Source organism: Hylobates moloch, unplaced genomic scaffold, assembly GCF_009828535.3.
Source record: "Hylobates moloch isolate HMO894 unplaced genomic scaffold, HMol_V3 SCAFFOLD_8, whole genome shotgun sequence".
Lineage (NCBI taxonomy): Eukaryota > Metazoa > Chordata > Mammalia > Primates > Hylobatidae > Hylobates > Hylobates moloch.
The window spans coordinates 7,740,150-7,755,542 of record NW_026652283.1 but is presented as its reverse complement, the minus strand read 5'-3'; the positions used below and the strand labels follow the sequence as shown (position 1 = coordinate 7,755,542).

Below are 15,393 nucleotides of genomic sequence, written 5' to 3'. Positions count from 1 at the left end.
AATTCAATGGTATGTGCTAACATTTTCTTTTATGAGTCTATTCCAGGGGCTCACATCCTGTCCCCTGCCGGAGGAGCCTTCCAGTAGCCCTTACAGCCGCATTCTCAGGCTTTTTTTATCCACTCTTTTTGAAACAGTGCCTGTGACATTCCCACTCATTACAGCATGCCCCTCCCATGCCTCCAGGAAATTCTCCGTTTTCCCACCGGCTTTCTTACTCAGCAGCTATTCTGAGTCTAATGTGCTTCTTTCACCCTCAGCCTTCCTCAGGAAGACATAAAAAAGGGTAAAAAAGAACATTTATTTCTCAGGAAGGATTGGTCAGCCGACTGAGTTGTCTGAGGGTCTAAAAGGATGAGGGGGTAACTCAAAGGATAAATGCTTGAGGGGGGCCGGGCGCGGTGGCTCACGCCTGTAATCCCAGCACTTTGGGAGGCCGAGGCGGGCGGATCACGAGGTCAGGAGATCGAGACCATCCTGGCTAACACGGTGAAACCCCGTCTCTACTAAAAATACAAAAAATTAGCCGGGCGAGGTGGCAGGCGCCTGTAGTCCCAGCTACGCGGGAGGCTGAGGCAGGAGAATGGCGTGAACCCCGGGGGGCGGAGCCTGCAGTGAGCCGAGATCGCGCCACTGCACTCCAGCCTGGGTGAAAGAGCGAGACTCCGTCTCAAAAAAAAAAAAAAAATGCTTGAGGGGATGGATACCCCATTCTCCATGAGGTGATTATTTTCCATTGCATGCTTGCATTAAAACATCATGGACCCCATTAATATACACACCTACTATATACTCACAAAAAAAATTTTTTTAATTGTTTTTAAAGATGAAGGGGAAGGATTAGCAGAAATACCATAGGTGAAGGGGAAACAAAAGTATGTGTCTTACATGAGCCTTCCCTTTTACATTGAGTTGCTCTAGTTTCCTGGTTATTTCTGTTTCCGTAGTGTTTGGTTCATACATGGTACTTACATAAATATTTCACCAATATATGAAAAAGTGAATGCGTGAGGGAGAAAACCTGTAAGTCGTGACTGAAAAATGACAGGCTAACTGCCGCAAGATTCAGGATGCTGAGCTTTCTAACATGATGAAAATTTCTGTGCCGATTGGGGTAGTGGCAACACTGGTGTGTGTGTGTGTGTGTTTGTGTGTGTGAGAAAAGTCGTCCACCTGCACACCTAAAAGGTTTGAATTGTACTGTGTACATTTTATACAAAAAAAATTGACTTTAAAAAAGACTCAGCGTGCTGCTCGGGCATAATGAAGGGAGAGTTTGTAAACATAGGAGGCTGTGTGGAAGCGTGAAATGTGAAACGTGGAGTGTACGTGGGAAAGAAGAGGAAAAAAAAAGACCTGCAGCTAAAGAGGCAACGTGGTCGGGTGAGAGGAGGAGATGGGGATGGAGACTCACACAGCTGAGTGGGGCTAAAACGGACGTTTGAGGATTACTGGCCTAGCACAAAACACCTGCCCTTAAGGCGAAACCCTCTTAAAACCTTTGGCGGCTTTCCAGAGAAGACGCCCATTCCTGAGAATTGCAACGCTCTCCGGCAGGGTGGGAGTGGGAGGCGTTCCCGGTGTCCCCCAGCATGTGGGAGTCAGCGGGACCTGAGCCCCGCCTTCCTGCGGCGGCCGGGACGTGCCGTGTGGCACGCTACCCTCCGCGAGCGCATCCTGTCCCCCGCCCTCGGAATCCCAGCACGGGGGCCGAGCCCCGAGCTACATTCCTCCTCCTCCTTCTTCCCCACCCAAAGACTCACGCATACACACATTTTTCTTTCGTATCTGCTCTCTCAGCCTCTCTCGGGCCAATTTGGGTAAATGCGTCCAGGAGGAAGAAATAAAAATGAAAAGACTGACAGTTTAAAGGCATGTGGAGGGCTTAGAAGAAAAAGACGAGTGCAAGAAAGGGGGAGCGCGGCCGGCCGCGGTGTCTCACGCCTGTCATCCCAGCACTTTGGGAGGCCTAGGAGGTCGGATCACTTGAGGTCAGGAGTTCAAAACCAGCCTGGCCAACATGGTGAAACCCCGTCTCTACTAAAAATACAAAAAAATTAGCCGGACCTGGTGGCGGGCGGCTGTAATGCCAGCTACTCGGGAGGCTGAGGCGGGAGAATCGCTTGAACCCGGGAGGCGGAGGTTGCAGTGAGCCGAGATCGCGCCACTGCATTCCAGCCTGGGCAACAGAGTGAGACCCTGCCTCAAAAGAAAAAAAAAAAAGGAGGGCGCATACTGTTGCGGAAGGGGCACTTCTCGAGAAACAGACGAAGGGATGTTTTGAAGTAATCAAGACACCGAGAAAGACAAGATTGGGAATGGAAGAGCAGTAAGAATTAATGGAGGCGTCCAAGAATTGTAAGTTGGGCGCGGTGGCTCATGCCTGTAATGCCAGCACTTTGGGAGGCTGAGGTTAGTGGATCACCTGAGGTCAGGAGTTCGAGACCAACCTGTCCAAATGGCGAAAGCCCATCTCTACTAAAAAATACAAAAATTAGCTGGGCATGGTGGCGCGCGCCTGTAATCCCAGCTACTGAGGAGGCTGAGTCAGGAGAATAGCCTGAACCCGGGAGGTGGAGGTTGCAGTTAACCGAGCCACTGCATTTCAGGCTGGGCGACAGAGTGAGGCCTTGTCTCCAAAAAAAAAAAAAGAAGAAGAAGAAAAGCAAATGGGGAGTTTGTTTTGCACGCTTCTTGCCAGGCAGAAGAGGTGCTTGAGAAGAAAAAGAAGTGGAAAACTGCAAAGGGGGGGAAGTCTAAATCAAGGACTTTATTTTCCTTACTGTTGAGTTGTAAATACAGTCCTCCTTTGACATTTGTCTTCTCCTTTTTCTATGGTTTAAAAACAGGTGATTTGGCTGGGCATGGTGGCTCACACCTGTAATCCCAGCACTTTGGGAGGCCAAGGCAGGCGGATCACTTGAGATTACGAGTTCAAAGACCAGCCTGGTCAACATGGTGAAACCCTGTCTCTACTAAAAATACAAAATTTAGCTGGGTGTGGTGGCAGGCGACTGTAGTCCCAGCTACTCAGGAGTCTAAGGCAGGAGAATCGCTTGAACCCAGGAGGTGGAGGTTACAGTGAGCCGAGATCGCATCATTGCACTCCAGCCTGGGAGACAGAGTGAGACTCCGTCTCAAAAGCAAAACAAAACAAAAAACAACGTGATTTATATATCATGGCGTTGTATTTATGTATTATGTAGTTTTTTTTTCTTTTGACACAGGGTCTCACCCTGTTGCCCAGACTGGAGTGCAGCAGAGCGATCAGGGCTTCACTGCAGCCTCAGACTCCTGGGTTGAAACAACCCTCCCACCTTCCTGAATACCAGCTATTGTCCCAGCTTCCTGAATACCTGGGACAATAGCTGGGACTATGGACGCAACTGTCTTGGGGCTAAATTTGTATTTTATTTGATTTTATTTTTATTTTTTAGAGACGGAGTTTCACTCTTATTGCCCAGGCTGGAGTGCAATAGCGCGATCTAGGCTTACTGCAACCTACGCCTCCCGGGTTCAATCGATTATCCTGCCTCAGCCTCCAGAGTCGCTGGGACTGCAGGCATGCACCACCACTCCTGGCTTATTTTTTTATTTTTATTTTTTGAGACGGAATCTTGCTCTGTTGCCCAGGCTGGAGTGCAGTGGTACCATCTCGGCTCACTGCAACCTCCGCCTCACGGGTTCAACCGATTCTCCTGCCTCACCCTCCCGAGCAGCTGGGACTACAGGCACGTGCCACCACACTAAAACATTAAATAGGCCAGGCCTGGTGGCTCAAGCCTCTAATCTCAGCACTTTGGGAGACCGAGATGGAAGGATCACTTGAGCTCAAGAACTCGAGTCTAGCCTGGACAATGTATCAAGACCTCATCTCTACAAACCCGGCTAATTTTTTTGTATTTTTAGTAGAGACGGGGTTTCACCGTGGTCTCGATCTCCTGACCTCGTGATCCGCCCGCCTCGGCCTCCCAAAGTGCTGGGATTACAAGCGTGAGCCACCGCGCCCGGCCAAATAATGTTTTTTTTTTGTTTTTTTTGTTTTGTTTTTGAGACTGAGTCTTGCTCTGTTGCCCAAGCTGGAGTGCAGTGGCGCAATCTCGGCTCACAGCAAGCTCCGCCTCCCGGGTTCATGCTATTCTCCTGCCTCAGCCTCCCAAGTAGCTGGGACTACAGGCGCCCGCCACCACGCCCGGCTAATTTTTTTGTATTTTTACTAGAGACGGGGTTTCACCGTGTTAGCCAGGATGGTCTCAATCTCCTGACCTCGTGATCCTCCCACCTCGGCCTCCGAAAGTGCTGGGATTACAGGCGTGAGCCACCGCGCCCGGCCCAAATAATGTTAAAAATTATTAGTGGGGCATAAGTGGCAAAGGCCTGTGGTCCCAGCTACTTGGGAGGCTGATATGGTTTGGCTCCATTTCCCCACATAAATGTCATCCCAAATTGTAATCCCCACCTGTTGAGGGAGGGACCTGGTGGATAGTGATTGGATCATTTGGACAGTTTCCTCCATGCTGTTCTCGTGATAATGAGTGAGTTCTAACAAGATCTGATGGTTCGGCCGGGCATTGCAGCCTGGCCGACAGAGTGAGACTCCATCTCAAAAAAAAAAAGAAAAAAAAAGATATGATGGTTGAAGGGCGTATGGTGGTCTCCCCCCTGCCCTCTGCCACCTCTCCTGCTGCAATGTAAGGCGTGCCTTGCTTCCCATTTCACCATGATTATAAGTTTCCTGAGGCATCCCCACCCATGTGGAACTGTGAGTCAATTAAAGCTTTTTTTTTTTTTTTCCAGAGTCTCTCTCTGTCGCCCAGGCTGGAGTGCAGTGGCGTGATCTCAGCTCACTGCAACCTCCACCCCCGGGTTTAAGCAATTCTCCTGCCTCAGCCTCCAGAGTAGCTGTGATTACACACGCTTGCCACTAATTTTTGTGTTTTTAGTAGAGATGGGGTTTCACCACGTTAGCCAGGCTGGTCTCGAACTCCTGACCTCGTGATCAGTCCAACTCGGCCTCCCAAATCGCTGGGATTATAGGCGTGAGCCACCACACCCTACCAAGCTTTTTCCTTTATAAATTACCCAGTCTCAGGTAGTTATTATAATTTTTTTTTTTTTTTGAGACAGAGTCTTGCTCTGTTGCCCAGGCTGGAGTGCCATGGCATGATCTCGGCTCACTGCAACCTCCACTTCCTAGATTCAAGCTATTCTCCTGCCTCAGCCTCCCAAGTAGCTAGGATTACAAGCATGTGCCACCACGCCCAGCTAATTTTTGTATATTTAGTAGAGATGGAGTTTCATTTACCGTGTTGGCCAGATTGGTGTTGAACTGACCTCAGGTGATCCACCCACCTTGACCTCCCAAACTGCTGGGATTACAGGCATGAGCCACTGCACCCGGCCTCAGGTAGTTCTTTGTTGTTGTTGTTTTGTTGTTGTTTTTTTTTCCAGACGAAGTCTCGCTCTTGTCCCCCAAGCTGGAGTACAATGGCGCGATCTCAGCCCACTGCAACCTCCACCTCCCGGGTTCAAGCAATTCTCCTGCCTCAGCCTCCCGAGTAGCTGGGATTATAGGCACCTGCCACCATGCCCGGCTAATTTTTGTATTTTAAGTAGAGATGGGGTTTCACCATGTTGGCCATGCTAGTCTCGAACTCCTGACCTCAGGTGATCTGCCCACCTCGGCCTCCCAAAGTGCTGGGATTACAAGTGTGAGCCACCGTGCCCGGCCGGCCTCAGGTAGTTCTTTATAACAGTGTGAAAATGGAGTAATACATAGGCTGAGGCAGGAGGATCACCTGAGGCCAGGAGGTGAGGCTGCCGTGAGCCGTGATTGCACCACTGCACTCCAGCCTGGGTGACAAAGTGAGACCCTGTCTCAAAAAAACAAAGCAAAAGACATATTTATTTTAAAAATAAATAAATAAGCCGGGCGCGGTGGCTCACGCTTGTAATCCCAGCACTTTGGGAGGCCGAGGCGGGCGGATCACGAGGTCAGGAGATCGAGACCACGGTGAAACCCCGTCTCTACTAAAAATATCTCTACTAAAAATACAAAAAAAATTATCCAGGCATGGTGGCAGGCCCCTGTAGTCCCAGCTACTCGGGAGGCTGAGACAGGAAAATGGCTTGAACCCAGGAGGCGGAGCTTGCAGTGAGCCGAGATTGCGCCACTGCATTCCAGCCTGGTCGACAGAGCGAGACTCCATCTCAAAAAAAAAAAAAAAAAAAAAGACTTTAGGTCCTGCTGGGATAGAGATAAATGTATTTTGGATGTGAGGACATACATTTTGGGGAGCCAGAGGGCAAAGTGTTATGGACTAAATTGTGTCCTAAAATTCATATGTTGAAGCCCTAACCCCTAGTAACTTAGAATGGAACTGTATTTGGAGATGGGGCCTTTAAGGAGGTAATTAAGGTTACATGAGGTCACTAGAGTGGGGCTCTAGTCCAATAGGACAGGTGTCCTTCTGAGAAGAGGAAGAGGCATTAGGCCTGTGAATAGAGAAAAGGCCATGTGAGGACACCAAGAAGATAGCCATCTGCTACTGAAGGGAAGAGGTCTCAGGAGAAACTAACCCTGCTGGCACCTTGATCTTGGATGTCCAGCATCTAGAACTATGAGAAAACAAACTCCTGTTGTTTAAGCCACCTGTTTGTGGTATTTTGTTATGGCAGCTTTAGCAGACAATAAATACATAATGTCAAGTAATAAGGGAGCATTTTGAAGAATAAAATATCAAGGTAAGGTGATAAAGGGTTGGGGCTGGGAAGATTAAGATAGAGTGGTTAGGGTTCTTCTCTCAGTAGAGATGATACTTGAACAGAAACCTGAATCACACGAGGAAGTCAACCTTGGGAGTATCTGAAAACAGCATTTCAAACAGAAGGCATTCCAAACGCAGACACCAAAAGAAGGACTCGTGCTTGGCAGGGTGTCAAAAAGCGGATTTGGCAGGAGTGGAGTGAAGCAGGGGCAGAATGGCAGGAGAAATGATGTTGAAGACAGCTAGGAGTCCGCTCATGCAGGACGCTGTAAGCAGTCATGAACGTTCTGGTTTATATTCCGAATGTGACAGCCAGCCAGGAAGCTATGAAGCCATTTTCGTTTTTTGAGCAGAAGCATGACTTGAGTTGATTCGTGTTTTTAAAAAAGCATGTGCTGTTGAATGGAGAAGATGCTGAAGGAGGGTGCTGTGGTTTAAATGTGTGTTCCCTCCAAAATTCACGCAGAAACTTAATCCTAATTGTGGCGATATTAAGAGGCTGGACCTTGGCCGGGCGCAGTGGCTCACGCCTGTAATCGCAGCACGTTGGGAGGACGAGGCGGGAGGATCACCTGAGGTTGGGAGTTTGCGACCAGCCTGACCAACATGGAGAAACTCCGTCTCTACTAAAAATACAAAATTGGCTGGGCGTGGTGGCACATGCCTGTAATCCCAGCTCCTCGGGAGGCTGAGGCAGGAGAATCGCTTGAACCCAGGAGGCGGAGGTTGTGGTGAGCCGAGACAGCGCCATTGCACTCCAGCCTGGGCAACAAGAGGGAAACTCCGTCTCAAAAAATAAATAAATAAATAAAGAGGTCTGACCTTTTGGGAAGTGACTGAATCATGAGGAGTCTGTCTCCATGGATGGATTCATCCCCATATAAAAGGGCTTCAGAGGCCAGGCACGGTGGCTCATGCCTGTAATCTTAACTTTCCGAGGCCAAGGCGGGCGGATTGCTTGAATGCAAAGGTGCTTATTTCCTCCTTTTGGACCAGCCCGGGAAACACGTGGAGACCCTGTCTCTACCAAAAAAAAATACAAAAAATTAGCCGGGCATGGTGGTTTGCGCCTGTAGTCCCAGCTACTCGGGTGGCTGAAGTGGGAGGACCACTTGAGCCCAGGAGTTCAAGCCAGCAGTGAGTGAGCCGAGATCACGCCACTGCACTCTAGCCTGGGTGAAAGAGCGAGACTCCGTCTCAAAAAAAAAAAAAAAAAAAAAAGTCATCTTTACTTGATCTTAGCCAAAAGGCCGAGAAGGGAGAAAAGTCTTCTCTATACAAGTGCCAATATATAGACAACACAGATAATTGCTTGCATGAAGTGAAGACAGTTCTTTGAGTTCCTTTTCTCTAGCAGTGCTCTAAAGCTATAAATGCCCTTCTTTCTCTGTGTAGCTATTAGTGAGACACTATCACCAGGCTACACCCCCCTCCCCCCACTCACAGGAAAACAGCTACGTGATGACTGAAGTGCTTAGCTGACTCACATCTACGCTTTCAAAACCAGAAGCATATGCCTGGTTTTGAATCTATGGGCACTTTTTTTTTTTTTTTTAATTTCTTTTGAGATAGAGTTTCGCTCTGTCACCCAGGCAATGGCGTGATGTCAGCTCACAGCAACCTCCACCTCCCGGATTCCAGTGATTCTCCTGGATTACAGATGCCCACCACCACACCTGGCTAATTTTTGTATTTTTAGTAGAGATGGGGTTTCATCATGTTGGCCAGGCTGGTCTCAAACTCCTGACCTCAAGTGATTGATCCAACCACCTCGACCTCCCAAAGTGCTGGGATTACAGGCTCGAGCCACTGTGCCTGACCTATGGATACTTTTCAATACAAGGTTTCGTAATTAAAGGTCTATATTCTTTTAACAGGGCTTTTCCCTAACTTTGGTAACCCTCCAGTGCAGCAGAGCCTAACTCCCTGGAAAAGATTCACCAAGTGAATCTAGGAGCAGGAAAAAGACTACTGAAGCTCCAGGATGCTGTTTATCAAATGGGGTTCTAAAATGGACTAGGAGGTGTGGTGGCTTATGCCTATAATTACCTTGCTTTAGGAGGCTGAGATGGGAGGATGGCTTGAGGTCAGAAGTTTGAGACCAGCCTGGGGAACATAGCAAGACTTCATCACTACAAAAAAAAAAAACTTCAAAAATGAGCCAGGTGTGGTGGTGCCATGCCTGTAGTTCCAGCTACACGGGAGGCTGAGTAGGCAGGATCCCCGAACCCAGGAGTTTGAGGCTGCAGTGAGCCACTACCCTCCAGCCTGGGGAGCAGAGTCAGACCCTGTTCCCCCTTCATCTGCCACCCCCGCCCCCCAAGAAGGAAAGAAAAAATAACATAGACTAGGCGAATACCCCCTGAAAGTGAATGCAAATGTGTTTTAGTGTACTCTTGAGGGGCAGTGAGGTGCAAAAATCTCTTACCACAGTCTCAAAAAGGAGTACAAGACTCAGAATACAGCCAGATTGGCCTCCAGGCATTGAATGTGGTAGGAAGTGGGGGAAGTATCCACTGCAGAGGAGGCTTAGTGTGGAAACAGCAGGTGTGGTCTGCTTTCAACAGAGGTTCTTCTCCCACTTTTAGGGATGGCTCCTGGTGGAATCACAAAGAGCAAGCTCTTTTCAAGCCTGAGGCCCCAATTCCTTTCAGGCAAGGGGAAGTTAAGAGAAAGTGCAGGTAACGTTAGTGCCTGATTAAGGTACTTAAGCAAAATAGCACTACAATCCTCAGAACACGCCACAGTCTGAAGAGACAAAAACTCTTCACCCTCACTTGTATAAGGGGTCACTGTAATATTTTAGCATTTGTCTTTAGCAACTTGAAGAGGAAGAGATGTGAAGTAGCAGAGGCAAGGCTCTCTTAAGTGAAAAAGACTCGTGTATTTTCCTTGTCCATACATTTCACACCACATGCATTTAACACATTTTTAACATTCAGTGGCTGTTACATACTATACAGTGTTCTAGCTATTATACTTGTAGTAATTATATGACCTGATGCATAGTCTACCATACATACTTCATTTACAAGTGCCACACAATCTTTCTGTGTAGTGAAAAATCAGCTTCCCGGCCGGGCGCGGTGGCTCACGCTTGTAATCCCAGCACTTTGGGAGGCCGAGGCGGGCGGATCACGAGGTCAGGAGATCGAGACCACGGTGAAACCCCGTCTCTACTAAAAACACAAAATATTAGCTGGGCATGGTGGCGGGCGCCTGTAGTCCCAGCTACTCGGGAGGCTGAGGCAGGAGAATGGCGTGAACCCGGGAGGCGGAGCTTGTAGTGAGCCGAGATTGCGCCACTGCACTCCAGCCTGGGCGACACAGGGAGACTCTGTCTCAAAAAAAAAAAAAAAAAAAATTAGCTTCCCTAATTTATGCATTTTTCTCACAAATAACACAGGCTGTTGACCTCTTATTTTTAGCTTCCCAGCTGAATAGGGCAGTCACAGAAATAATTGGATGAGGCGGGCCCAGAAACCAAAGAATTTCTAAATGTCTGTATCTACCCTGTAGGTTAGCCCCGCCTGCTTGCGTTTTGCTTTTGTAAAAGGCTGCGTAAGCAAGTGCAGACGTGAGTTGCAGGTCATCTTGAATCTCCGGAGCGACAAGCTCCATCACTCAAAGCGGATCAAATACTCTGGTCCCTTCTTTGTTCTTCTGTTTCTCTTCTCCTCCTATGGAATTTATCTTCCTGTTGATGCTACCGAGGGATACAGACAACATCTTTATCTCCCTCAGTGTCCTGTTTTTCTTCATCCTCTTTGGTTCTTGGTCTGTTTGGCATGAATCTGCACAATCTCATGGGAATGCAAAATCTCAAGTCCTTCTTGCATGATTCAATGCAAATTTATTGCAGCAATACTGTACCTGTTTTTAAAATGTCTGCAACAAGTGTTGACTTCAGTGGCCTGACCCTATAATCCTGTAACTGTTTAAGTGTTCGAACATGGGAAGTTCCTTTGATTACAACCACAATATTCAAAAACTAGATTCCATGTAGATTTATTTATTTTATTTATTTTTTGGAGACAGGGTCTTTCTCTGTTGCAAAAATGAGCTGGCTGGAGTGCAGTGTCACGATCTCAGCTCACTGCAGCCTCCACCTCCTGGGCCCAAGTGATCCTCCTGCCTCAGCCTCCTGAGCAGCGGAGACTATAAGCACATGCCACCATGTTAGGCTAATGTTTGTATCATTTGTAGTGACAAGGTTTCACCATGTTCCCCAGGCTGGTCTCAAACTCCTGGGCTCAACTGATCCACCCTGGCCTCCCAAAGTGCTGGGATTACAGGCGTGAGCGAACCCCAGGTAAATTTTAAAATCCAACTTAATTCCAATTACATGTAAGTGGCTGACTAAGCAAATGGAAAATAAACAAGTTTATAATTTTTAAAAAATAAAATTCAAGGCCGGGCGTGGTGGCTCACGCTTGTAATCCCAGCACTTTGGGAGGCCGAGGCGGGTGGATCACGAGGTCAGAAGATCGAGACCACGGTGAAACCCCGTCTCTACTAAAAATACAAAAAATTAGCCGGGCGTGGTGGCGGGCGCCTGTAGTCCCAGCTACTCGGAGAGGCTGAGGCAGGAGAATGGCGTGAACCCGGGAGGCGGAGCTTGCAGTGAGCCGAGATCGTGCCACTGCACTCCAGCCTGGGCGACAGAGCAAGACTCCGTCTCAAAAAAAATAAAAATAAAAAATAAAATAAAAATAAAAAAAATAAAAAATAAAATTCAAAGTTAAGAGATAACCCATGAAATCTTATACCCTGACAAGTGGCCCTTTAAAGGCTGTGGACCTTACCCTGATATTCTCTGGCCTTCTTCCCCTAGATACTATTAATAAACAGCAGCAGACTAACATAGTGAAAACAAGAGTGAATAAGAAAGACAAACGGCCTGAAAAATCCACAAGGGGATATAAGTCTGGGTTCATTTATTTATACAGATCTACTATGTTGCCAAACCCACTTTTATATTCTGAGGATACTGTGGTGTGGTAGGGGAACTCCATTTCCTGTTTGCATAGAACTGAAATTCTACTGGGATGAGGTTATGTATTCATTTTTACCTTTTATTTCTTTTTTGTTGTTGTTGTGACGGAGCCTTGCTCTGTCGCTCAGGCTGGAGTGCAATGGCGCAATCTCAGTTCACTGCAACCTCCACCTCCTGGGTTCAAGGGATTCTCCTGCCTCAGCCTCCCGAGTAGCTGGGATTACAGGTGTGCACCACCATGCCCAAGTAAATTTTGTATTTTTAGTAGAGACAGGGTTTCTCCATGTTGGTCAGGCTGGTCTCAAACTCCCAACCTCAGGTGATCCACCTGCCTCAGCCTCCCAAAGTGCTGGGATTACGGGTGTGAGACACCGAGCCCCCGCCCAGCCCCCACCACCATTCTTCTTAACGATCTAAATTTAGACTTTCCAAACATTCTCCAAGTAGGTGTGAGGAGTTAAATCATCACAGAAACATTCTTCTCTGTAGTGTAGAAATAGGTACTTGATAAATCAAAGTGTCAGTTTCTTCTGTTACCTCATTTATAATTCATAACAATATTTAAAATTTGCTATTGTCATCCTCATTTACACCAAGAAATCTCTAAGTAATTTGCTCAAGGACCCACAGTTTGGAGCAGAACTAGTTGTCCATACTATACTAAAATATACTACATTGTTGTAGATTAGGAGAAATATATCCAATGTATGTTAAGAAGAAAGAATCCGGGGCCGGGCGCGGTGGCTCAGGCTTGTAATCCCACCACTTTGGGAGTCCGAGATCAGCCTGGCCAATATGGTGAAACGCCTTCTCTACTAAAAATACAAAAATTAGCCGGGTGTGGTGGTGCGCGCTTGTAGTCCCAGCTACTCAGGAGGCAGGAGAATCGCTTGAACCCAGGAGGTGGAGGTTGCAGTGAGCCGACACGGCGCCGCCACTGCACTCCAGCCTGGACGACAAAGCGAGACTCCATCTCAAAAAAAAGAAAAGAAAAAAGAGTCCGGGATAGCCACTCTTTCTCCATCCATGTCTCTCCTACCCATTTACGCGTAGAAATGGAGCCTGTTCTTGCCCCTTCTTAGGCAGCTTATCATAAACAGGAAGCATGTGTCCTGGGTGCAAGAAATCTGGAGACTGACGATAAGTGGCTGTTCAAGGGTTGTAGGAAAAGGGAGACATCCTCCCCCCGCGAGTTTAGTGAAGATTCTATTCTTGGGCTCGAGAGAGAAGGTGAAAGGAAGATGAGGATGCCAGGCAGGGAGGCTGGATAAGGGAAAGAAAGCTCGTGCTACTTATCAGTGTTTTCTCTGCCAAGAAGAAACGTCGAAGGGAAAAAAGGGGGAGTCTCCTTCAGTAATAATGGCTTTGAAGAGCTGATTACCTTTCAGTTCAGTTAGACCAGGGGTCTGAAACTATGGCACTGGGTCCAAATCCAGCCCAACACCTGTTTATCACCACACATAAACTAAGAATTATTTTACATTTTTTTTCTTTTCTTTTCTTTTTTTTTTTTGAGACGGAGTCTTGCTCTGTCGCCCAGGCTGGAGTGCAGTGGCACGATCTCGGCTCACTGCAACCTCCGCCTCCCAGGTTCAAGCCATTCTCCTGCCTCAGCTTCCCGAGTAGCTGGGACTACAGGCGCCTGCCAACACGCCCGGCTAATTTTTTTTTTGTATTTTTAGTAGAGACGGGGTTTCACTGTGTTAGCCAGGATGGTCTCGATCTCCTGACCTCGTGATCCGTCCGCCTCAGCCTCCCAAAGTGCTGGGATTACAGGCTTGAGCCTCGGATGGGACAGGCCCCCCACCTTAGTTTTTTTTTTTATAAGTCGGGTCTCTCTGACCTCGTCAAAGTGCTGGGATTACAAGCGTGAGCCACCGCGCCCGGCCTGATTTTTACATTTTTAAATGATTGAGGGTTGGGGGGGAATCAAAATAATTATTTTGTGGCTTGTGAAAATGATATAAAATTCAAATTTCAGTGTCCACAAATAAAGCTTTATTGAAATACATTGACGTTCATTCATTTATATATTGTCAAGGGCTGCTTTTGCATTACATTTCGTCAGAGTGGGTAGTTACGACAGATTGTATGGCCCACAAAGCCCAAACTATTTGCTATCTGATCCCTTACAGTAAGTAAACTTAGCCAACTTGTGATTTAGACAGTAGAGGAATCAAATGAAATAGCATCAAAAAGTTGTGGGATCATTGGGCCATTCTAACCCCAAGTCAGACGAAGAAATGGAATGAGGAGTAGAGAGTGAACAGAAAGAACAGAATACATCTGAGTGGGATGCACACACGTTGAGTAGTAAAAATCTCTGAGGACTTCTTGTTAGGGGATGCCAAAGAGCAGGCCTACCAAGAAGATATAAAAAGGCTGAGATTAGGGTGAGGTGCAGTAGCTCACACTTGTAATCCCAGCACTCGGAGAGGCTGAGGCGGGTGGATAACCTGAGATCAGGAGTTCGAGACCAGCCTGGCCAACATGGGGAAACCCCGTCTCTACTAAAATACAAAATCAGCCATGCATGATGGCGCATACCTGTAATCCCAGCTAATCAGGAGGCTGAGGAAGGAGAACCACTTAGAACCCGGGAGGCAGAGGTTGCAGTGAGCCGAGATCGTGCCATTGCACTTCAGCCTGGGCAACAGAGCGATACTGTATCTCAAAAAAAAAAAAAAAAAAAAAAAGCTGAGATTAGGAAATAAGAAATTTTTTCTCCAAATTTCTCTCATTCCATGATATAGGGAATGGGAGATAAAATGGGAGAGAATGTCCTCTACTTAAGGGCACTAGTTCAATAAACTGTTCCCCAGGTTCACTGAGGGCTGATAAATTCACCTGGTTCTTTTACTTATCTAGAAACATAGTACAGATATTATAATACCGAAATCCTCAGTGACCGCTTTGAACATAGTGTTACATATTACTAGAAAGAGGAAAATTCAAGACTGGATTAGAGAAATGGCTAATGAAAGATGGGCTGATGGCTAATCTTAAATTCAACTCTCCCTGTCTTCCATAGCTTCATGGTCATTTTCTGTGATCCAAAAAGGTGGTGAAAGACTGCATTTGGCCGGGTGTGGTGGCTAATGCCTGTGATCCCAGCACTTTGGGAGGATGAGGCGGGCGGATCACTTGAGGTCAGGACTTCGAGACCAGCCTGGCCAACATGGTGAAATCCCATCTCTATTAAAATACAATATTAGCCGGGCATGGTGACGCATGCCTGTAATCCAAGCTACTCAGGAAGAGGCTGAGGCAGCAGAATTACTTAAACCCAGGAGGCAGAGGTTTCAGTGAGCCGAGATCAGGCCACTATACTCCAGCCTGGCAACAAGAGCGAAACTCCGTCTGAAAAAAGAAAAACAAAAAAACAAAAATTACCACCATTGTCACCCATCTACCTAATGAAGTGATGGGTGAAGAAAACAGATGTGGAGAACAGCACAGGAATAACAGTCCCTGAATAAACCATTATAAATAGAATACATTTAGCTGGGCATGGTGGCATGCACCTGTAGTCCCAGCTATTCGGGAGGCTGAGGCAGGAGAATCACTTGAATCTGGGAGGCGGAGGTTGCAGTGAGCTGAGATCATGCCATTGTACTCCAGCCTGGGCAA

At 47.3% G+C, this 15,393-nt stretch overlaps 1 protein-coding gene across 1 annotated transcript in view; it reads left to right on the top strand.

Moving 5' to 3' along the window:
- LOC116473907 (large ribosomal subunit protein uL23-like) overlaps positions 1-15,393 on the top strand; it is a 37,193-nt gene that overhangs the window by 1,787 nt on the left and 20,013 nt on the right. Inside the window, exon 3 of the mRNA XM_058442081.1 lies at positions 1,517-1,647. Within this exon, the coding sequence (XP_058298064.1) occupies positions 1,517-1,647 (131 nt within the window). The remainder of the gene's footprint in view (positions 1-1,516; positions 1,648-15,393) is intronic.